Source organism: Anopheles moucheti, chromosome 3 (genome assembly GCF_943734755.1).
Source record: "Anopheles moucheti chromosome 3, idAnoMoucSN_F20_07, whole genome shotgun sequence".
Taxonomy (NCBI): domain Eukaryota; kingdom Metazoa; phylum Arthropoda; class Insecta; order Diptera; family Culicidae; genus Anopheles; species Anopheles moucheti.
In genome coordinates this window covers 65,191,421-65,215,823 of record NC_069141.1, presented here as the reverse complement: position 1 = coordinate 65,215,823, position 24,403 = coordinate 65,191,421, and the positions used below count along the sequence as shown (strand labels likewise).

The following is a 24,403-nucleotide window of genomic DNA, read 5'->3' as shown; positions in this document are numbered from 1 at the left end:
GATCATTTCGGTTGCTTTCGGATGAGAACTAATATTGGGAAAACAGATCGAAACTCATCAGCGCGCCCATCAGTTTTCCAGCTACGGTTTTTTCCAATAGATAAGATACGCCTTTATTAATGCATAATCCGTACGATCAGTTACGACGCCTGCTGTGTTCTTGTGCCTTTGCCTTTGGCCAATAATTCTCCTTTTGCGGTTTCGTTTTTCGTTTAATGTAGCTTTCTTTTCAACAACACATAACATCTAGGTAAAGGGGATTCGTTTAATGTTTTGTTTGCATGTTTCTTTTTCGTGTGTCCTCTATATTGTGGGTGTGTTTCTTTTTTATTGTTGGCCATATACCATGCAGGTGTATTGGATCATTGTTCGCTGTTTGTTCTATGTTGACTATCTGGTTTTACTTAAACGTTACGATTGCGTTGCATAGCTTGTTTCGTTGGCTAATGCAGCTGGTTTTGTGTTTTTTTTTGTCTGCATACTGTGCTTTTATAAGCAGCTGTGTGTGTGCGTACTAATTCATCCCACTGAACGCAATTGAATGTGGCTGAATAATAGATGCAGCACTATGTTGCACTAGGTGCGATACGTAATACACTTGCGAGATACGTTTCGAGCAACGGAAGCGAACTAATTATGCGTGTTTGTGTGTTTTTGCGTCTTTATCATCGTCACCGAATCCTTGTCCCTAGCGTACGCTGCCGTTCTCGGTTACAAGTTATACACTTTATTGATTTTTTTTTTCTAATTTTGCGTATGCAGCTTTTTGTTTGCTTGCTTTTTGTTAATTGTCACTGTCACACATTACATTACATAAACGATTCACATCACTTTCGAGATGAAATATACAGACAGGACGATGGGGGAGATGGGGCGGTGTCCATTGGTGCTGGCAGATGCCAGCCTGCAACCTGGCATGGTGTATTGTCCAATTGTTTTGCCACTGTTGCCGGACCAACCGCCGGCATCCCACCGTCACAGCAAACGAGCGTATCTGAGAGTGAGCGCGAATCGTCGATTAATTAACATTTCATTTGAAGGAAGACTTTGTGATTTTGTCGTTTTGTTGTGGCGATTTTACGCATTCCGCCCCACACTGTTACCACCTTTTCTTTTCTTTAGTTTTTCTCCGGTACATCTAAGAGCGGAAGCACTTAAAATTAGAAATTCTACTCAAATCATACCGAATGTTTTCAAAGCTTTTGCTGCTGATTTGCTGAGCTTTCCTTTTTTTTTCTACTGAGCACACAGTGTGTTAATAGTTGGTTGGGACTCGTGTAGCCGGTAGATAAAATAAAATCAGCTAACAATCGGTAACGTAATAAAAACAGATACTAGCCTTAAAAACTATGCGTACACAGATAATACACAGATGCAACAGAGATACGGAACGCAGCAACATAATCGATGCTTGTTGTCCCTTACCGCGACTAGACTCTGGTACACATTAATAACCGTTCTAAACCATCTCGAGATTACACCGGCGGGATTCATCTCATCATCAATCCGCCCAAACAGAACAGCCTATCTTATCGGGGGGCCCACCACAGTCACCAAACCCCGCGGAATACTCTACATACAGTTTTGCACACTCTTCAACAACAATCGCGTGGCGATAACATTCTCAGTCATGGGGGAGGGGGTTTAGCTTTTTGGGGTTTTTGGGGGGTTTCTGTTTTGTTTTAGCTTGGCCACTTGCCCACCTGCCACCTGGCATTGTCTTGGACTTGCGCATGATTCGCATCGTTTTATCTGCCTTTTTGTCGCTCTCTCGCCCACGGTAGGAGACATGAAGCATTAACAGACCTAAAAGCCTAATATGTACACATATCGTTACAATCTACAACCGAGCGTCCTTGCGTGTGGTTCTTTGTGGAATAGTGTTGGGTATAAAAATGCGAACAAATAAAAATAACAAATAACAAAACTCATTGCTCAGTAACTCATCGGGAATTGGAACTGCCGCTGTCTACTAAATGCATCCCGGTTAGTTTATTGCAACACTACACTTATGGACTTAAAACTGTGCTTGTTAAATGCTGTTCAAATGCAATGCGTATTGATATGAGAGCACGGTTGGAACCGATCGGAACTTGGGTCTAGGTACATCGAGATGGTGAACAGGTGAAATAAGGAAACATCCATGGCAAATGTGTGGAACATCGATGCATGTCACTCGTCACATGCACAGTCACACTCCCACCAAAAAGGCCAAAAATGGGGATAGTGCGGGGCAGGGGGAGGAGTGGAGCGGCCACAGTAGTATTCCGTGTATATAGTGGGATTTTGTGTACATATGTATATATATTTCTCTCTAGCGTTTGTATCGTTTCCTTTTTTTCAGATTCACTTTAATTTGTATATATATATATATTTCATTCCCCTTTCATGTTCCGGTCCGGTGGACAGACAAGGGATTTCCAAACAGTCAAAAGTTTTGCGGGTAAATAGTTGATTTTCAATGAATGTCTGGTTTCTTTTAATCAAGTCCTACAGGTCCGCAACGAGGGCAGGATACTCAACGGCCGTAAGTCTAACTAAAACCGCTTTCAACTAGGTGTAAACCACCACCGGTAAGATTTAAATGCATCCGTTTGTTCGGAGTTCGGGAAAGGGAGTGCTAAACAAAGTGATATGTCTTTGACACAATATACTGCTAGAAATAAATAACGTTTGGGTTTTTTTTCGTCGTCTAAAACTAAACTAACTTCCCTAAACTAGCTTCACTAAACAACTGGATTAAAACGCTCCTTGAAGCAACGCCTCATAAACATAAACCTCACAGATATCTTGGTTAGATAAATTAAAGCAGATTGGGTTTTGTTTGTCCGTTCGTCCAAACACAACAACTTTGTTGAAGATATTGATATGTCTTCACAACTGATACTCATTGGTTGATTCGATTTTTAAAAACGGTACGCTGTTATACCCGTTTGGAGCGCACTACGCGATGGAGTTGATGGATATTCGGCTACGGGGTATGACAACGGATGCCCGTGTTGATGTGCCGTGTAGTTCGGTGTGTTGCTACAATTATAACGGCGCGTTAACATTACCAACAACGCCCTCCCGCTTACAGATCCTGGCCGAGACGATCGATCTCGTTCAGCATAAAGTCAACGTCCGCCTCCGCCACGGCCACCGAGGAGATGATCGAGCGGAAGAAGTTCGGACGACGATCGTCCGGTTGGTAGCCGACCATCAGCGTACCGGACTGCATCATGCGCGACTTGATGATGGGACAGATCTTGCCGAGCTCCTGCTCCTTCTTCGCATCGTGCGGTACGCCGCGCAAACGCTTCGGGATGTACCAGAACGACACGTTCACGCACTCCGGTTCCATGATCAGATGGAACTTGTCCGACTGCTGCTTGATGCGCTTCACCTCGTACTCGGCCAGCTCCATCAGGTGGTCCATGTGCTTGCCGAACCCTTCCGTACCCTTGGAGCGCCACTGGAGCCACAGCTTGAAGATGTCGTTGTGCCGTCCGCACTGGATCACCTTATCGCCGGTGTCGTAGCTGATGTCGTACAGCTTGTCCGTCATGAACAGGTACTCGGCCGACATCTGGTTGCAGCTAATCAGAAGACCCTGGATGTGAGAGGTAAGTAGCAATAAGAACTCTCCTCAGAAGATGTTTTCCAACTTCCATCCTTCAAGCATGGAAACCGCCACATCTGGTGGTACGGAATGGTAAATACGGGCATCTAACTAGCACGCCGTTCCGCTCGACGGCAATCAATCCCGACAGCGAATAACTTCAAACTCGCCCAGAACATGGTTCATCAATTTACGAATACTCTCCGACGGTTGTGTTCATCATTGGCCATACACCCCCTCTGGGACAGGGCAGGGATTTAGGGATTACGCGACTAAACTTTTATCGCCCAGTTGGTGCTGATTGGTGTAAAACTTTGTACAAAACAAAGCAAAAACGCGAACGAACGAGACTAAAAAGTAAACCAATCGATGTTGGTTTTTTTTTTCCACTTTTACGCATCCGCCACTGATTCGGGAAGCCCATTTTTCCCACATTGCGCTTTCGCCGTCATAACGAACGGTAACGTATTGCGCAAATTAAATGCCGCCTGATTTACGAGCACATCATTTTCCGCACAACGCGTCCCATCGGCCCCTCCCCTGTGCGGTAGTCGTACAACTATTTCAATCACTGTACATGTAAAAGGTCCCATCCCTACAACGCTACTTACGTCCTCCTTGAAGTGAATCGTCGAACACTGCAGCAGTGCACCCATCAGCTTGTGAGGGTTCCACGTGATCGAGTCGCATCTGGAAGTGAGAAAGGAAGCGGACACGTTAGTTCACCCCTACACTCGCCGGGTTTTGGGAAAACTGAAAAGGGGTTCCGCTGATGGCCATGCCGGTGACATTATTTTCACCGAATCCTCTAACAACCACACAACGGAAGAGCCCCAGAGGAGTGTTTAAGAATTAATTTTATGTACACAGTCGTGCGAGCCATTCCATTTTTTTATGAGCTGATGGTCCCTGGCCCCGAGATAGTGGGAGGGAATTTGCATGAAGTCGGTTGCTTGCTTATCGGTGTTTACACAGGAGGATAGCTTTGCTTTGAGGTTAGTCATTTTTTACTTAGGTGATTCATATTTTGAGTAATTTAAGTGCTTTTAAAACTGTTTTCTTTTGTTATCTTTTTTTTGTTAAACTTTGAAACAATATTTAACTTTTATGCTAAGTCTTCAATGTCGTCCTAATCCTCATTTGAACCGTTCACAGCTGAGTGCCTCCCATAACTGTGTAGCCCAGATAGGACTCACAGGTGTAGCCATTATTCAGACAGGGATTAAACAAGTCAGACTTAATTCTACCGGCCCGATCGAGGGCCATCTTCTAAAACGTTCTAAACACCAGCCGTGTTCAGGTTGCGGGAAAAGATTTTAATGCTGCTGGTAGCAATTTTAATTAAACCAACTTCCCATAATCTTTTTTTGCACGGCGCAATGTGCCCAAAATGTTCCTTATTTGTTAATACCAAGCAATAATGAAACGGCGTTAATTAAATCCCGTATAATAAACATTAAATCAATGCTTAAGACAAATAATTATAGTTTACAATAATCTAACACACGCACACACCAAACACGCACACTAATTGTTTCCCAATTGGGTTTTAAAATTTAGGCAAAATTTACTTAAAAAAACCCACCCACCATTCGGTGGTCTACCGCAGAACAGCGGATTATCATAAAATTACAATTCATTTTCACCATCCACTTTCACAACCCAGGCCAGTCGTTTTCAGTCGTTTGAGGTTTTGTGCGGGGTTTTACCGTCAATCTGGAAAAGCTTTTAGTCTAATGATGGAACCATACCCGGGCCACATGGAACCCATCAGTTCCGGATGAAGTTTGACAATGTGGAGGATCTCGCGGTAGTGTTAATGATTGGACAGATTTTGGGCCTAAAGTGTTGAATTAACTTTGTGGAATCAGTTTTGTTTTTTTTTTTGGTTGTCGTGCTGTGAGAATTTTGATTAATTATGTATTAATGGAATCAATTTGGCAATGGCGTAACAGAAATACGCACAATGACCTTAATTTGAAATGTGTTTGTATAGTTGTGTCATAGAAAATATTTAACACTTCGAGAACAATTTGCACAAATACTAAGACTTCATACAGTAGAATCTAACAAATATTAAGTTAGAAAAACAGGCAATAGGCATTGGATAAAAATAAAGGCAAGTTAGTATTTATGGAGGTCACGTAAATTCCTAATCTTGGCCGAAACCATCAACGGTTGCTAACTTTTAATTACATATTGATAATATATTGTATAATCTCAAGATCGTGATCAGAACCTTAAGGATAATCGAGTTGTAGCTTCAAGACGTATTTCAAGAAAGAATTTCATTTATATTTGATTTGTTTAAAGATTTTTTCTGCACGTACCAACAGTGTCACATAAATTCAAACATAAACATGTATGATCGAAATATTGAAGATTGTATTTGGCCTGTTCATGGAAAATTTGTTAGAGCTGGTTTCTACAATAAACTTATTAAGTAAATGTACATCCAAGCTGTAAAAACCATAACAAGAAGCATGGTTGTGATACGAAGGTATATGTTTAAATTTGTGAGGTTTTCTTAACGAAGTATTTCTAATCAAAACCTTGTGTAAACATAAACATGAATAATTCCTTTCATACTCCAACGCGTATGACAAATTTGTTAGAAGCATTAAAACTAACAAAGATGTGTAAAAAAACAGTATGGGTAATATTATGAACTATTCTTATTATATAAACTACTATATATTATATAAATGATTATGCTCATCTTTGGGTTGGCCCGCTGGAATAATTGGCGCAATAGTGGAGTCGGTTTTCACAGTTCAAAATGCCATTTGGGCCAATCTTCCATAGCAAGGACTGACTATTCGGCTTACGGGGAAATGAAGTCAAAGAAAGCCAGAAATAGTAGGGCTCCTTTAGGCATTACGTGGTTGTTATATCAATCATTGTTTGCAATTAAACTTCAGAAATATTAGAGACATTTAACTACATTAGGCTAAGTAATATGCCATATTTTGAAGATTCTCATTTGCCTAAAAAGTTAAATGATACATAATGAAACTGAAATGGTTTATTAATTTATATTCATGTATTACTGAAATTAGATTGCATATATTATGGGAGACCGTTAGCGTAAATTCGCCTCTGATCGTGATCAAACCTCAGTACAAGTGAAGCACCTGAAACAGGTGGTAAACCTGGGCTTATGGTGACAGTTTCCCGAGAAGTTGCACTGTGCACTGGAAATAAAAACTGTATTATAACTCGTTTTCACTCAACTGAACTTTAAATTTATAACTTTACTTTCTACATGTTTCTTATGGTTTATTGCCATGAATGATCAGAAACTTCCATAATTGACCGACCGAATGAAGTAGTCTTCGATAAGGTTAAAGTAGGCTAATGGCAACTCCTAAATGTGCAATGACTCCTTAAAACTTCAAAATCTTATTTGGGAAGTTTCTTGAATTTTTACTTTTTGAACTTCCTGGCGTCAAGAGGTGGCCGATAAACAGTAGAATTTCTGCACGAGACGTGACATTAAATTTGCAACAAAATATTGAACAAACCGGTGCATATTTGACTTGGAAAAACGGAAAAATCCCTACTACATGTGAAGTAAAGTCTTAAACTTTATGCCCATTCACCAATGCACATGTCTTGCAAGCTGTTACACCATCCCATGCCCGTGTTGGCGTGCGGGAGGAATTTAATTTCGTAACAATTAGTCACAGCAGATTCCGTTCCGTTCCGTTCCGTCGTACAACCTCCTGCACCGAACGGATGCACGGACGAACGAAAATCAATAAGCATTCCCGAAAGGGAGACCGAGGGAAGAAGCAGACTACGGAGAGCAGGGAAAACGGTAAAGGGTCGTAATGCTGTGCCTGTTGTGGAACCGGATGTTGCCAGTTGTGACCATCACTTTGGCTTCTTGCAGAACCGAGGAAGCAACTTGCTGACTTTTTACGGTTTAGGTATTTTAATTTTCCTACCATTTCGAGTTTTGTGCGTTTCCCCCTTTCTTATCGTTGGGCATAAGAATGGAAAACATAACAAAGAAATAGCGTTTTTTTGTTGTTGTTTGTTAAAAATTGTATCATACAAAACGAGAACACCAAGGATTGATGATAACGGTTAGGGATGGAGTTCTTTAAGTGAACAGCAAGTACAGAACTGGCATGCAAAGTCCAAGTGCACATCATAGTCGTGCAGTTCTGTTTTCTCATCTCACAGTGAAAAGTGAACAGTTCAACCTGTACCAGCTCGCACAGCATGACTTGACAAACAAATGTGACCGGCACATGGTGTAATAGACCGGAAGGTCGCTCGGAATCGGAATCAATCCCTTTTCCCTTGCACGAAAACCGACAGACCGCTTTTTTCTGACAGTCGAGTGAGTGATTAAAGTCTCCTCACCGACATAATAACCTCCAAACAGCTGTGACCGGGATCGGAATTACTTTTTTTTTGTTGTTGCGTGCGCTTCCCTTCATGTGTCAATTGTTTGCCGCCAGCCGTGCGCGTCTTTGTGCGAAAAAGGCTGAAGATTAAAGTGCGTTGTTTTGCTAATTGCAGCTCTTGACTGACTTGGGGCGGGTTTTGTTGGGCGTCGATCAACGCGAGGATTAGAGCGAAGCAAAAGGAAAGAGCTTCGGTATTCAGACGAAAAGATTGTTTCCTTTCGAACGGGGAACATACCTTTCGATGCCGGTGAAGCGTGGATGACGGTATTTTTTCGACAGCAGCAGACCACCACCCCATGCGGCCTGAAAGAGTTGCAAGGAGACAGAGAGCGATAATTTCAAAGATTTTTAAGGTTAGAATACAAAAAGGAACTCCAATACTCACATCCACGTGGAACCAGCAGTTGTACTTCTCACAGATGTCAGCCACCGCAGTGATCGGATCGAACGCACCGAGCACGGTCGTGCCGGCGGTCGCATTCACAAAGAACGGAATCTGTCCGCGCGCCTTCCTCTCCAGGATCAACCGTTCCAGCTCGGACGGAATCAGCCGGCCGTGCTCGTCCGACGGTACCATCACGCAGTTATCCGTGCCGAGGCCGCAGACGGCCGCGCACGACTTCACCGAGTAGTGGCACTGGTCGGACGTGAACATTACCAGCTCGCCCGGTAGGGCACGCGCCCCATGCTCCTTGTAGTTCGGGAACATCTTGTGCCGGGCGGCGAGGAAGGCGTACAGGTTCGAGATGGAACCGCCCGGGGCGAGAATCGAATCGCCACCATCCCATCCGATAATCTTGCGCATCTTCGACAGCACCACGTTCTCCATCAGGATGAACACGGGAGCGATCTCGTACGTGAACATGTTGGTGTTGGCGGTCGCCGTCAGCCACTCGCCGGCCATCGACACCACGTCCAGACCGCACGACAGCTGGTTGAAGAAGTGGGGATGTCCTGGAAGAAAGAAAGAAAGAAAGGAACTCAAAAACGAGGGCCACTTTAATAGACCCATCCAGCGGGCATCCGCAATCCATCAATCCGAGCCTATCCGAGAGACGATCCGAGAGGGCTTTAAGGCTTTAAGCTCGGTTCATTAATTATGGCAGCAATGCCCCCATTTCGGATGCTGCGGGCCATGGGTTTAAAGACACATGGTGTGCGGTTAAGGATGGGAACCCCTCGGAAAATGGAAAACCTAAAGGGAAAACAATCACTTTTCCGTCTGCTAAATGTGGCGTAATAATCCAACCTGCCAACTGCTCCCGGGCTTGACGTGCCATCGCTTCATCGAACCATCGATCCATACTGTATTCGCATCGACTCTGCTTTGCGTGCATTTTATGGCCCAAATAAAAAAAAAAACCACACTCCTAATTCTACTTCTCCAAGAGATAGACAAGGCTTATGTAAATCGCCGCTCAACCACTATCGGGCCGAAAACAGATGCTGAAAATTTGCCCAAAACCCCCCCCCTCTCGTCGGGCAAGTGGGAAGTGTGTGTTTATTTGTTTGTGCAACGGATTAAAATCTCGCACCGACATCAACGACGGCAACGGCACAAATGGCTAATCTATTGGCCCGCTACTGCATTCGAGTGGTGGTGTGCCGTGCCGGACCACTGGAAGAATGTCAACAATCAGCGGGAACTCCACGCGGGAAAAAGGGGACAACTCCCTGCGCTACGAACTTCCCATTTTGTCCCTTGCCCGGATGTGAGCCGGATGACACGAGGGGAGAAAAACGGGTGGATTACACTGATGTTAGGCAAACCCCTTTTCGACCATAATCTCCAGGGCACTCCGGGCGCGCCACGAGTTCGATTCAATTACATCGATAGCTCACCAAAGTTTGGAACGCGGGGCTCAGAACATTCCTGATTACTATTACCATCGAGCCGTATCAAATATGCGATGAGAAAATCAAAGCATCGCCGTCATCTTCTGTCGACGAGGCGAGGGTTCTGGCCGTTCTTACATCATTCCGACACTTCCGGTGCCCCGGAAAAGGGGGCAGATACGCTGTCGGCTGAAGTGTAATTCAATTGTGGCGCATTGAATGGTACGCAGAGACACAAATTGAGCCATTTTGTGGCTTTTAGTTGTGCAGAAATAAATTGATTACAAATCAAGGTTGTAATGAAATGCACTGTGTTTTATAATATTTATATTTCAAAAGAATCCTTCACACAACGCAATCGCACACATATTCAACATTAATTAAAGCGCCTGGAGTGCTCTGGAGTTGATAACAAAAAACCGCAATCAATCACACCGCCACAATAAACACTCCAATTGATTTCCATAACACTTGCCACTGCCATTGTCCTGGGGAGTGAAGGACACCAACCTTTTCCACGGGCTCACGCGGCGAGAGTTTAGCCTTAAGGATAATGGAATTAGGTGGTAATAAAATACATTCAATCTGCTACCAAGAACTCCCTACCTTCTCTCATTCCCGGCGTTGAATGGATGAATATGCTTCACCACTGTCGAGAGTGGAAAGAAGCAAACAAAAAACGAACCTCCCAAAAATTTAATCCTCATTCAACGTACATTAACATATTTCACTTGGCCCAGGGTTTTACTGTGGCTGACATCCTCGTCATACGCATCGCTTGACAAAACCCGCCGGTCTGGATGCTGCGACACACGCACACACCAAGTTCCTTTGCCGTTGTTCTAACCTTCCCTCAACGAAGGCGGTCGGTACAGGAAATGTCGGTTGCCGTCGCTATCCCCGCTATTTATTGCTGTTTATTGATCTAATCTTGGCCACGTGTCGTGTCCATGGGATGGAAAGTGCCTTTTTGACGGCAGCATAAAGGATGGATTGGGAGGTTTGCTTTGCTGTTTAGAATAACCTTTTTTTTGCGATCGAAATTATGTATGATCATGCTGAAATGGATAGAAAAAAAACTTCTAAATTATAGGAAAATTTATTATAAATTCCTTTTAACCCGCTTTTCCTTCATCTATGTGCCTTCATGTGGTTTAAACCACGTGATCATCCGCTCTTGCATTACCCAATTTTTCTGTTCTGTAAGAACATTTCCTGTGGACAGTTTCGTCACATCGCTCTAGGGTGATATTGTGGCTGTTTTCACGTGTCATATCTTCATCATACGCCGTACGCCATATCTCCCCTCCCCGGGGGCTTCAAAAGGTGAAAAGAAATCAACCCGATTATGACTCTTGTGGCCAGATTTATGGGACCCATCCCCCTTACCGACACGTTGAAGGGGGTGTCGAATTTCATCTGCAAATATTTTAGTTTCTCGAAAGGGATGTTATCGTCACGAATGGCGGATGCTTGTGGCAGGAAGTTCCCGAAGGAACCGAGCAGGAAAATGATGAACATCAACCAGATAAGGTAGGCAATATCCGGGAAATATGATCCTTCGTGTTGAGAGTGTCTCCATCAGGAAAGGGAGGAGGACGAAAAATTGCACCACGCAACCAAGATAAGAAGCTTGCGCGTCCTTAAGAACTGCTTTTGGTGAAGTGAAGTTAATTGCTTCTAAATGGTCAAACTAATGAGCAAGTTTCTTACACAACACACCACCATTAGGTGACGTTCAAGGTGGCCGAAGTTACCTTACCTTGTTTCGGTGGGTTTGATAAATGATTTTATCCCCGCTTCGTGTCATCCCAAAACATTGAGATGTTTGTCGGCGAGAAAACCCTCCATTCGTATTCAATCGCCGCGTGTGTATTACGACACATTGTTAGTGTTCAAGCTGCGCCGGACATCACCTCCGCCCGGGGATCGCTCCCTCTACAAAATGCATTAAGCAAAAGCCGTAACCGTTTCACCGAGCACGTTCAAACGAATCACGCAAAACAGCCCAATTTGTTGCTCAACTCGCAGCAGGCCTTGGAACGGCGGTTCGGTTTGATGTTGATCCGGATTTACGTCTGTTTTCACTTATTTTCCCATTTTCCGGGAACCCGAAACCCGCATACGTTTGACGGACGATGTTCACTTTTGTCTCAACATTTTTAGCCCTAAATCGGGTCGTGATTTAATGGTCCCCCTCTCCCCACTTACCTGTCTTCACCTGGTACTTGAGCGTCATGGCACAATCCTTCACCAGCTGTTGCAGTGTGACGGCCTCCTCCGGAATGTCCAGCGTGAGCAGCTTCTTCATGTCCTCCGGATGGTGGAAGTCGAGAATCTTCTCCTTCCGGTCGTTCTGTATGTTCACATAGTCGACCAGCAGCTCGGCGATTTTGTTCAGAAACTCACGCGTTTCCGCCGAATCGGCCGACTGTACGACCGGGATGATGTCTTTAATATCAGAAACGAACGAGAACGGACGGGAAGAGTGTTAAATTAAATTATATTTTCTCTCTTTAAAGCCGTATGAGAATTTTTGGAGACATTTACAGAGTTTAATACATTAATATTTTACTTTAAGGATGTCAGTAGTACTGGGTGACATAACTCCAACTTGTTTTTTTTTTTTTACAAATGTCAACTCACACACAAACTTCATCTTTCCATCAACAGCCCAATTTACCTTACCTAATAAAAAAGAATTTTCCTTTTGGAGATGCCGGGTATCGATCCCGGTACCTCTCACATGCTAAGCGAGCGCTCTACCATCTGAGCTACATCCCCCGGTTGAAAGGTAAGCAATTGTTTTGACTAAAATTGCTCCACCCAATTTATACGTGATCCCAATCGATGGCTCTGTGCGGCATGGTTTGAACTGGTTTTAAACATACGCGCGATCCGTATTAACTGCGTATCGCGCACCCCACCCCTTCACCGTGTGGCGCGGACAAACATGTGCGTCAGCATATACTATGCAGCGACGTGGGCACTGTAATCGCGTAATCAGCCGATTCGGTCCACACCGTTGTCGCGAGTGAAAGGCCCGCGCATTGCCCGGACACCTGTGCTGTGTGTGGTGTGCGGTGTTTAAAAATAGCTCGAGTTCAATGTGATACCCCCACCGTTTGTTTTGTGTTTAAAAGTTCTTGCACTAATATTTCGCTTTTACTGTACAACTAAAAACAACTGTTTAAACTTGTAGTTCGTTCCATCTAAAGAAAAACTTCATTTCCTTCCTGTGATCCGTTAACATAAATGTTTTTTTTTTTGTAAATCCAACACAATAAATATAAACGAAGAAAAGCAAATATCTGAGGTGGCTTTAAAAACTACTACCCCGAAATCCTCAATTAGCAATTATTTGTGTAATAAAACCTATCCAACGGATAGAGAGAAAAAGATTTTTCAATCTAAGGGTAAATTCTTGCCAACCCCTGGCCGAATGGCACAACAGTGCGGCATAGTGAAACCTTCGGCATTTCCATCATCAACGGTGACTTGGATTGTTCTTTTTCCCCTTGCGACCCTTCACAGCATGCTGCGACGGTAAAGAGACAGTGCAACAATTCCGCACTCGAAGGGATTTTAATATTAAAGTTCCTACTCACTTCATCTCACCGTCCTCACCGGCGGTCCCATTTCCGTTTCCCGTATGTATCTTTCCCCTTACAAACATTACATTTTCCCCCATTCACGCTTGGTTGTTGCTTCTGACATGGCGCAAGCTATTTATTTCCCTATTTTCGTCTATCAACGTTAAACAACGCGCTGGGAATAGCGGCTCGGCGCGCAAGGGACAGCGAAAGAATGTGTTTTATTTGAGCAATTAGTGTTGATATCGTTTTAATTAAGGATTTCTCAGGGCTACCACACGCTTCGGCCCTTAGGTTAAGCGGATCGAAAGCGGATTTTTGCACCGTGCTGTTGTGTCAAACCGGTTTGGGCACAGGAAACGACCCATCATCCCATCTTAAAGCGTACGGCGCACTCGACCACAACCACCAATGGTACCTCACTCGCACTCTCTGGGGAGCCATCACCAGCGCCACCGTACCGTTCGGCAGAGGATTAGATAAAAAATGAACAGTATTGACAGGTGGTGGTGGTGGCCCTATAACACCGGCCTCCACTGGGACGGGAGCCCCGGGAAAATGGTGAAAAACGATTTTTATAGACTTCGCTAGGGAGATCCGGATGGCTTGGTGCAGACCAATCTATCTATCCATCATGGGCCTAATCCTGGTGGCGAATGAATAGGAAATTGATTTTCTTTTCCCTCTTGGCATCAAGGCACGTTGTTTCACGATTGGCATCTGTTTGGATCCACTTCGAATATAGCGAGAGCGAGAGATCGTCTCCAGTTCGATGCAGGCGACCTGAGATAACCTTTTTTAGTCCCTTTGACCCACGAAGAAAGATGACCTGTACCGTTGGTGTGCGCACTTTCTTGGCTCTGTCTGAACCATTGTTCCGGTTGGATGGTGGATGGTTCGCATCCTTCGAAGGCGAACATTTGAACAAAAGGATCACATTCTTCTGGCGGTTATCATAAGTTACAAGATTATGTCTGTAATGATAAATCTATTTTGCACCTTGCTATTGATTTTCCTCACACCGCACGAGGTTTGCAGTGGTGTTCAAAATTTGATCACAACACAACAAAGAAGGGACACTTGCTTTGTGCCACTGCTACGTATTGTACCTTTGAAAGGTTTGTTTATTGTTTGGAGTGAGTTGTTAGCTCTTACATGGCAATTTTTGCTGTGTTTTTGTTCCATTCCTTTTTATTGTACTTTTAATGTTTATTACATCTTCTACATTTGATTTTTTTTGTGTTGCATGTTGTTTTGTGTTTTTACCATTTATTTGTTTATTTGTACATATTCTTTTCTTTTCAAATTTTATAAATCATTTTTTTTATTTCTATTAGCTGTTTAAACTTTTTCCTCCGTCATTTATGCTTGTACTAAATAATTTAAAGTGCTTTAATTTATATATTATAAGTTATGACTATTTTGAAGATGTTTTACTGAGTTTAATACAGAATTCCACTGCACAAAGCATCACAAATACAAAAGATTTCCATCCGGTTTGTTCTTAATTTCTCTTATCGGACAAGCGGTCACATTCACAGCGTTCTTTGTTGTGCGCTTACCACACGAACGACAAGATTCTTGATAACGCATCCTACGCCTGAGTGGTCACTTATAAAAACCGGTGGCAACAAACAGTGGCCAGCCTTTTCCCAGCAACCTGTCACAACCGGATGCAACCGGAGAGCGAGATCGAGTTCCGAGATGTTGGCCATTTCTTCAGCCAAACTTTGCTCCTTCCCCTAAGCAGCGAAAGAAATGATAAGCGCGTGGGAAAGGAAAAGAAACAAAACTAAACCCCCATCCACACGGTGGCATAATGCGTGTCCTGCATTTTCCTGACAGGTCAAAGCGCATTTGCAAAAGCGCGGGGGAAAAACCACCCACCCACCGGAAGCGTTTGGCTTCTGCTCTGCTACCGTGCTGCGTACACAATGTCTGACCGCCGTGCCTCTTGCGCCGTTGTTGCGCACGAGTGATTTCAATTATGTCTGCAACTAACGATCCGTTAAAGTGTAGATAATCGGTTTTATATCGGTAGCCAAATATTTGCTTCCCCGTCGTCCGCTGCGGCGGAAGTGACACCGACAACCGAAACCGGCTCACCCTTACGCAGCACGGGAAATTGTCGCTTTTGGGACGGGCGCGCCCAAGAAAGGGCCGATTTTGTCGTGTGCGATTTTTCCTGTTTTACTATCACTTCTGCTGCCGAGCGTATGTTCGACACGGAACGGGAATGCAAGTATAAAAGGGAAAAACTATTTTTCATCTCCATCATTCCGCAGGCTACGTTGGAATGTGTTTGCCCTTGCATGTTCGTTTACCTTGTGCATAATGCCAACGGGGACAGAATGGCAGAATTTAATAAACGGCCACATTCTTCAAATTCCGCAGCGCAAATTTTCCCCCCTCTGAGGTTAGGTTTTCTTTCCCGGGTGTTCGTTGATAAATGGAACAAACAAATAAATAAAAGAAAAACTTGCATTTCCAGCCATGATTGGTCCGACATTTATTAGAAGCGATTCGCCTTTTTTTGCACAAAGTTATGAAAAGACTCAACATTCAAAACATTCCATTCCTTTTCAGCAACATCGTGCTTGTTGTAATCAAAATGAATCCTGAAGGGGACACTTTTTAAATTTCATCCCATTCTGCCCACTCCAGCCGTGTGTCAATTTTGCGACGTGTTTTTCCCTCGACTGTTATCTGTCGTGCCAGACACCCTTCAACCCGTGGGCAAACATTTTAATATCGCAAACATATTTTACCACCGCCGCAATCTGTTGATGACTGACGGGACGGAAGTAACACTTGTGACGAAGTGCGTCAGAACTCACTCCGCCTGTGAGTTGGGTGACAGATTGAGGACTTTTGTACCTTGTTCCAAATGTAAAAACAAAATGGCAGCAGTCATTATTAAAATGTTTCGTAACAAGAAGATTAGCGCTTTGTTTTCTATTCCTTCCCAGCGAAGCAAATTTCCATAAAGTTAGTAATTAATTTTACGTTAAAGTCCCCAAAAATCAAATCAAGCCTTGATAAAATTCTATTTGTGTGCAAATTTCTGTTTACAAAACCTCAAACTGTTCTGACCCACAGTCCCACACATGCGCATCTGCAGCAAGAATTCGTTCTGCGTTATGCAACATCCGGAATCAGTCGAAAAAATCACTCTACCCCAAACCAACAACATCCGATGACGTCAATGGCATAGTAATTTTTGGCCAACTTGAGTTACTATGTCACAAATACATGGTCCCTGTTCTAATTTGCAGTTTTATTCTGAACTCTGCCTTATATACAGCCCAACTCAAGGACATTAGATGTGGTATCCTTGTGCATCCCGTTCGTATCGATATCGTAGATTTGGATCAATAACACGGGAGCTCACTTCCGTTCCCAATTTCAGGCTGATTACCTTCAGCAACACACAAACACACGCACACACACAACAAAGAAGGCCAGTTTATGGCGCATGAACCTCCTGGTAAGATCCTGCGCATTATTTTAACGGTTTGGAAAAGCTCCAAGGACCATATACTTGCAATGGTTCTACCCAGGGGCGTTCTTGCAGGATTACAAATAGCACCTACTTTGTAACCGTTTGCGTTCAAATGAAGGTCATCAAACGAAATGAGGCTGAGGATGGGTAAAATTGATCAACGATCGTTATTAGCTCGAAAAGCATCATGGTAGCCGTTCTTTCGTTTGCTCATGGCCTACTGAGCTAAGGCAGGATAAGTGTAAAGTTGCATAGAAGGTGTCACAATATGACCAAAGCAAGCCAGAGAGTGTGGGCATCTGCTTACTTAGATCGTACGAACGAATAAGGGGTATTTTTTGTACTTTTGTTAAATGATTTGATCTCTAACTAATCATTAATTCTTTTAAAAGTAGAATAAATTAATCATTAATCATTAAATCATCATTAAACATTAGTCTTTTACATCATATTTTTGATTAATGAAGGACATCCTTCTAAGCATCATCAATTTGCCATGTTCATGTTACGCAACATCTATCCAACTGCTTATGTAACACACATCAAACACCTACCTTTGGCTGTGAGCTTTGCCGTTTTGTCGGACAGTTTATACTTTTCCACATTTATCGACGTCATGTTGCTGTCTGTTTGCTGCGAATAATGCAAAGAAAATGGTTACATTGTATGCTTCTCTAGCTAGAAACTCTCGCGATCCTACCTTTTGATAGCGGTTTTGTGACTAAAACGTGTTAGCAGAGCAGTAATATGCGTTGAATTTGTGAGTTGTTTAACAAATGCTTCACTACACACTGCAGTTTTACTCCAAACTTCGAGTCCAGAGATCTGTAACGATTATGTAACACGCAGATTGATACGCTATCACAACCAGGACGATAAGTCGATGTGGTAAAAGTCTGCTGGGCGATGTTTTTGCGAGCCTGGAACAAACGCAAATAACCCCTAACTGACCCCTAACGCTGTGACAGGGTTTTCACGGGTACAGACGGATTTTGCTGGGAGATTCAATTCGTACCGTACGCGGACACGCACAAATACCTTCGGCACGGCGGATAATGGTTGACCACTGGCGAACACGGGGGTTTTTTTCACACACACACACCGTATCACTGTATCCGGACGGACCACAGAACAGATCTCCGAAACAAAACCGTACTGTCCGACGTTCTCGCGAGCTGTGACGGCTGGTGAAGGATTCCACCAGCGAGCAGAACGATTCTTCGAGCTTTCGGGCAGCAGCAGCAGCAGCCTCCCACATAGAATCCTGCCATTCGGATTCATTACGTCATCGTTCAGCCTCACGCATGAGAGCATTCTCCATCAGAGCAGCTGGATGGCGCTGTGGCCGCCATCATGGTTGAGGCGGAGCTACCATCACACGGTTGCGCTGCTGTGCGCACACCAAACCATCCCCAATGAGGGACGAAGAATTTTCGCTTTCCATTTCCCTGAGGGAAAACCCGAAGGGGAAAATGAATATTTTATGTACTTTGTGCTGCCACCCACGGTCCCGGATTGTGGGAGAATTTGCGTGGGATTGTAGAATGACTTGTGCCGCCGTCGCCGCGGCACAATTTCCAATGATACCAGGCCAGACCATCGAAATCCAGCGAAATTCCACAACGCCGCCAACGTGTCAGAGCGTGGGCACGTGGGTGAAAATGTTACACCGAGTTGCAACGAATAAATAATAAATAGTGCCACTCAACAGTCGATGAGCAACTACAAAACTGGCGTACCGTGTTGGGCGTTCCGTTTATTTGCCACAAGCGTGCAGGTGTTTTGGGCACCGCTGTTGATCCGGGACAATTTTGTGCAAACTGGTGTCCACGGAAGGGCACGGAACAAGGTGCAACAGCCCTTTCACTAGAGCAAAAACAGACAAACAAATGGAGACAACGCTGGCCCACAACGCCAATGAACCATTTTTGAGGTTAGTTATTTTTTACCTCGACCAGAATGGAAATCCTTTCCGGTGTCGCAACCAATTATGGTTGCTGCTATGGTTTTAGGTGCAGAAGGAGCACCACGTCTGATGACGTCAAACGAATGTAAAATAGCTTTTCGTTTGCTGATAATAACTAACTCCATATGGTGTCAATTCGAGGGAGATTTTCATTTAACTATTCGTCTTCGATTTTTTTGTGAATTAAAATAGGAGTTCAAAAAGTTTTTATACCCCGTTTGCAGGTTTTTCGTGAGTTTCAGTGGCACTAGAATGAAATAAAATTGAATAAGGGCTCTTTCAATTATTACGTAACGCAAAAATTGTCAGGTTTCGACCCCTTCCCCCCCTATTGTAACAAAACGTAACACTGGACGCAACCCCCCTCCATTAATTAAGTAAAATTTCGTTGAAGTTAACTAAACCAAGGTTGGATAGGTTCTGGATAAAGATATTAATTTCCGGAAGACGCTTCGTATACAAGTCTTCAAAACGAAAGCAGATCCCAAACGAAAGATTATTATTCATTCACTAATCGTCTATTTAAAATGCTTAAGAAGCTTGTTTGCTTTTAAAGCTTAAGAAGCAGAAAACTCACCAAAAATGACCATTTTTTCAAGCTCTGATACCAGGAGAGCATTCAACGCAGGAGGATGCTTTTTGCGTGTTTTTCGAGACAGTAAACTCGCCAAAAATGACCAGTTTGTCAAGCTCTGATACCAGGAGAACATCTAACGTAGGAGGATGCTTTTTTCTGTGTCAATCGAGACAGAGAACTCACCAAAAATGACCATTTTGTCAAGCTCTGATACCAGGAGAGTATCCAACGCAGGAGGATGCTTTTTCCGTGTTGATTGAGACAGAGAACTCACCAAAAATGACCAGTTTGTCAAGCTCTGATACCAGGAGAACATCCAACGTATGAGGGTGCTTTATCCGTGTTAACGCAGGAGGACCAGTTTTTCAAGCTCCTGATACCAGGAGAGCATGCAACGCAGGAGCATGCTGTTTGCGTGTCAATCGAGACTGAAAACTCGCCAAAAATGACCAGTTTGTCAAGCTCCTGATACCAGGAGAGCATCTAACGCAGGAGGATGCTTTTCCGTGTCAATCGAGACTGAAAACTCGCCAAAAATGACCAGTTTTTCAAGCTCCTGATACCAGGAGAGCATCCAACGTATGAGGATGCTTTTTCCGTATTGATCGAGACAGAGAACTCACCAAAAATGACCAGTTTGTCAAGCTCTGATACAAGGTGAGTATCCAACGCAGGAGGATGCTTTTTCCGTGTTGATCGAGACAGAGAACTCACCAAAAATGACCAGTTTGTCAAGCTCTGATACCAGGAGAACATCAAACGCAGGAGGATGCTTTTCCGTGTCAATCGGGACAGAGAACTCACCAAAAATGACCAGTTTGTCAAGCTCTGATACCAGGAGAGTCTCCAACGCAGGAGGATGCTTTTTCCGTGTTGATCGAGACAGAGAACTCGCCAAAAATGACCAGCTTTTCAAGCTCCTGATACCAGGAGAGCATGCAACACAGGAGGATGCTTTTCCGTGTCAATCGAGACAGAAAACTCGCCAAAAATGACCAGTTTTTCAAGCTCCTGATACCAGGAGAGCATCCAACGTATGAGGGTGCTTTTTCCGTGTTGATCGAGCCAGAGAACTCACCAAAAATGACCAGTTTGTCAAGCTCTGATACCAGGAGAACATCTAACGCAGGAGGATGCTTTTTCCGTGTTGATTGAGACAGAGAACTCACCAAAAATGACCAGTTTGTCAAGCTCTGATACCAGGAGAACATCCAACGTATGAGGGTGCTTTATCCGTGTTGATCGAGACTGAAAACTCGCCAAAAATGACCAGTTTTTCAAGCTCCTGATACCAGGAGAGCATGCAACGCAGGAGCATGCTGTTTGCGTGTCAATCGAGACTGAAAACTCGCCAAAAATGACCAGTTTGTCAAGCTCCTGATACCAGGAGAGCATCTAACGCAGGAGGATGCTTTTCCGTGTCAATCGAGACTGAAAACTCGCCAAAAATGACCAGTTTTTCAAGCTCCTGATACCAGGAGAGCATCCAACGTATGAGGATGCTTTTTCCGTGTTGATCGAGACAGAGAACTCACCAAAAATGACCAGTTTGTCAAGCTCTGATACAAGGTGAGTATCCAACGCAGGAGGATGCTTTTTCCGTGTTGATCGAGACAGAGAACTCACCAAAAATGACCAGTTTGTCAAGCTCTGATACCAGGAGAACATCAAACGCAGGAGGATGCTTTTTCCGTGTTGATCGAGACAGAGAACTCGCCAAAAATGACCAGTTTTTCAAGTTCCTGATACCAGGAGAGCATCCAACGCAGGAGGATACTTTTCCGTGTCAATCGAGACAGAGAACTCACCAAAAATGACCAGTTTGTCAAGCTCTGATACCAGGAGAGCATCCAACGCAGAAGGATGCTTTTTCCGCGTTGATCGAGACAGAGAACTCACCAAAAATGACCAGTTTTTCAAGCTCCTGATACCAGGAGAGCATGCAACGCAGGAGGATGCTTTTCCGTGTCAATCGAGACAGAAAACTCGCCAAAAATGACCAGTTTTTCAAGCTCCTGATACCAGGAGAGCATGCAACGCAGGAGGATGCTTTTGTTCGTGTTGATCGAGACAGAGAACTCACCAAAAATGATCAGTTTGTCAAGCTCTGATACAAGGTGAGTATCCAACGCAGGAGGATGCTTTTTCCGCGTTGATCGAGACAGAGAACTCACCAAAAATGACCAGTTTGTCAAGCTTTGATACCAGGAGAGCCTCCTACGTAGGAGGATGCTTTTGTTCGTGTTGATCGAGACGGAGAACTCACCGAAAATGACCAGTTTGTCAAGCTCTGATACCAGGAGAGCATCCAACGCAGGAGGATGCTTTTTCCGTGTTGATCGAGACAGAAAACTTGCCAAAAATGATCAGTTTTTCAAGCTCTGATACCAGGAGAGCATCCAACGTAGAAGGATGCTTTTTCCGTGTTGATCGAGACAGAGAACTCACCAAAAATGACCAGTTTGTCAAGCTCTGATACCAGGAGAGCATCCAACGCAGGAGGATGCTTTTTCCGTGTTGATCGAGACAGAGAACTCACCAAAAATGACCAGTTTGTCAAGCTCTGATACCAGGAGAACATCAAACGCAGGAGGATGCCTTTTCCGTGTTGATCGAGACAGAGAACTCACCAAAAATGACCAGTTTGTCAAGCTCTGATACCAGGAGAGCATTCAACGTAGGAGGATTTTCCTGAGGAGCACATAGTCTGTTTCATACTGATGTAAATATGCAAGTGTATATGTGATGAAATGATCGCAAATGTCTTCACAATGACCGATTAGACCGGCCCAGTAATTCTTGGATTTCTTGACACACGGACAACCGACCTTAAATTGGAGCATCTAACTTAATACGCGAAAATCAAGCGAACGATCGAAATTCACATTAATATGTGCAGGGCCACGAGAGTTGATAAAATGCTGACAAATTGGTCAAAATTGGCAACAAATTGGTGCAACAAATTGAAAACCACTATACCGTAGCCGCGCACACAATTGTTTTCAGATTTCCGATACCAGGAGAGCATGTTTTCCAAGAGGTGGAATAAATTTGCCCATCACTATTGCATTGCATACTATCAAACCCGTGAGAGCGTTCACTAGTTTAAGGAAGATGGATGAAACGAAGAGCATCCTTCATTTCGCTCAAACTTTCCGTCGGCTGGTACGAAATTCCATACAAAACCAGCTGTTTTCAGATTTCTGATACCAGGAGAGCATCCACGGAAGAGGTAGCACCTAGTACAGCAATTTTGGTCGAAAACCGCCGTAAGGTATGCAATTTTTATACACTAACTTTCCCGTTTTTCGTGAAAAATTTCTTCGAAAACTACCAGTTTTCGAATGTATTGTACCAGGAGAGCATCCAAGGAAGAGGTAGCACCTGGTAATTTTGCCCGCCTAAAGGTATGCAATGTTTAAACACTAACTTTCCATACAAACCAGCTGTTTTGAGATTTCCGATACCAGGAGAGCATGTACTTCAAGAGGTGACCCTCAGCCACTCAGGCACTCATGAGTGACCGGCACTCATGAGTGACTGAGTGACCGGAACTCATGAGTGACCGGAACTCATGAGTGACCGGCACTCATGAGTGGCCGGCACTCATGAGTGACCGGCACTCATGAGTGACCGGCACTCATGAGTGCCTGGGTGCCTGGGTGCCTGAGAGCTGTCAATTAGCCGTCGATTAGCCGTCGATTAGGCGTCGATTCGCCGTCAATTAGCCGTCAAATAGACGTCGATTAGGCGTCAATTAGCCGTCGATTGACCGTCAAATAACCATCGATTAGCCGTCGATTAGCCGTCGATTAGCCGTCGATTAGCCGTCAATTAGCCGTCGATTAACCGTCAATTAGGCGTCATTTAGGCGTTGATTAGCCGTCAATTAGCCGTCGATTAGGCGTCGATTAGCCGTCAATTAGCCGTCAATTAGACGTCGATTAGCCGTCAATTAGGCGTCAATTAGCCGTCAATTAACCGTCAATTTGACGCCTTATTGACGGTCAATTGACTGTTAATTGACGCATTATTGACGGCTAATTGACGGCTAATCGACGACTAATTGGCGGCTAATCGACGGCTATTTGACGGCTAATTGACGGCTAATCGACGGCTAATCGACGGCTAATTAACGGCTAATCGACGGCTAATTGACGGCTAATTGACGGCTAATCGACGGCTAATCGACGGCTAATCGACGGCTAATCGACGGCTAATGACGGCTAATCGACGGCTAATCGACGGCTAATCGACGGCTAATTGACGGCTAATTGACGGCTAATTGATTGCTAATCGACGGCTAATTGACGGCTAATTGATTGCTAATCGACGGCTAATTGACGGCTAATTGACGGCTAATTGATTGCTAATCGACGGCTAATCGACGTCTAATTGACGGCTAATTGACGGCTAATCGACGGCTATTTGACGGCTAATCGACGGCTAATTGACGGCTTATTGACGGTTAATCGACGGCTAATCGACGGCTAATTGACGGCTAATTGACGGCTAAGCGACGGCTAAGCGACGGCTAATTGACGGCTAATCGACGCCTAATTGACGGCTAATTGACGGCTAATCGACGGCTAATTGACGGCTAATCGACGGCTAATCGACGGCTAATCGACGGCTATTTGACGGCTAATCGACGACTAATCGACGGCTAATTGACGGCTAATCGACGCCTAATCGACGGCTAATCGACGGCTAATTGACAGCTCTCAGGCACCCAGGCACCCAGGCACTCATGAGTGCCGGTCACTCATGAGTGCCGGTCACTCATGAATGACCGGCACTCATGAGTGCCGGTCACTCATGAGTGCCTGAGTGGCTGAGGGTCACCTCTTGAAGTACATGCTCTCCTGGTATCAGAAATCTTAAAACAGCTGGTTTGTATGGAAAGT

General features: G+C 44.2%; 1 protein-coding gene and 1 non-coding gene across 2 annotated transcripts; both read right to left on the bottom strand.

Annotated features, from left to right (window-relative positions):
• Positions 1-2,059: 2,059 nt before the first annotated feature.
• LOC128300227 (glutamate decarboxylase) lies at positions 2,060-17,757 on the bottom strand. The gene is made up of 7 exons (XM_053036215.1): positions 17,654-17,757; positions 17,508-17,586; positions 12,070-12,309; positions 8,408-8,976; positions 8,258-8,325; positions 4,213-4,291; positions 2,060-3,592 (listed from the first exon to the last, which is right to left on the bottom strand). Exons 2-7 carry the CDS (start codon positions 17,569-17,571, stop codon positions 3,074-3,076), a joined length of 1,539 nt encoding a protein of 512 aa, XP_052892175.1. The 5' UTR covers positions 17,572-17,586; positions 17,654-17,757; the 3' UTR covers positions 2,060-3,073.
• Positions 12,570-12,642, bottom strand: Trnaa-agc (transfer RNA alanine (anticodon AGC)). The gene has a single exon. It is a non-coding gene; the product is annotated as a tRNA-Ala (tRNA).
• Positions 17,758-24,403: the final 6,646 nt, after the last annotated feature.

Coding starts and splice junctions, on each gene's coding strand:
- LOC128300227 (XM_053036215.1), bottom strand. CDS start 17,571: ATGACGTCGATAAATGTGGAAAAGTATAAACTGTCCGACAAAACGGCA. Junction 12,310..17,507: donor GGCAAAGCTCACAGCCAAAG/GTAGGTGTTTGA, acceptor CTGATATTAAAG/ACATCATCCCGGTCGTACAG. Junction 8,326..8,407: donor ACTGCTGGTTCCACGTGGAT/GTGAGTATTGGA, acceptor CAACTCTTTCAG/GCCGCATGGGGTGGTGGTCT.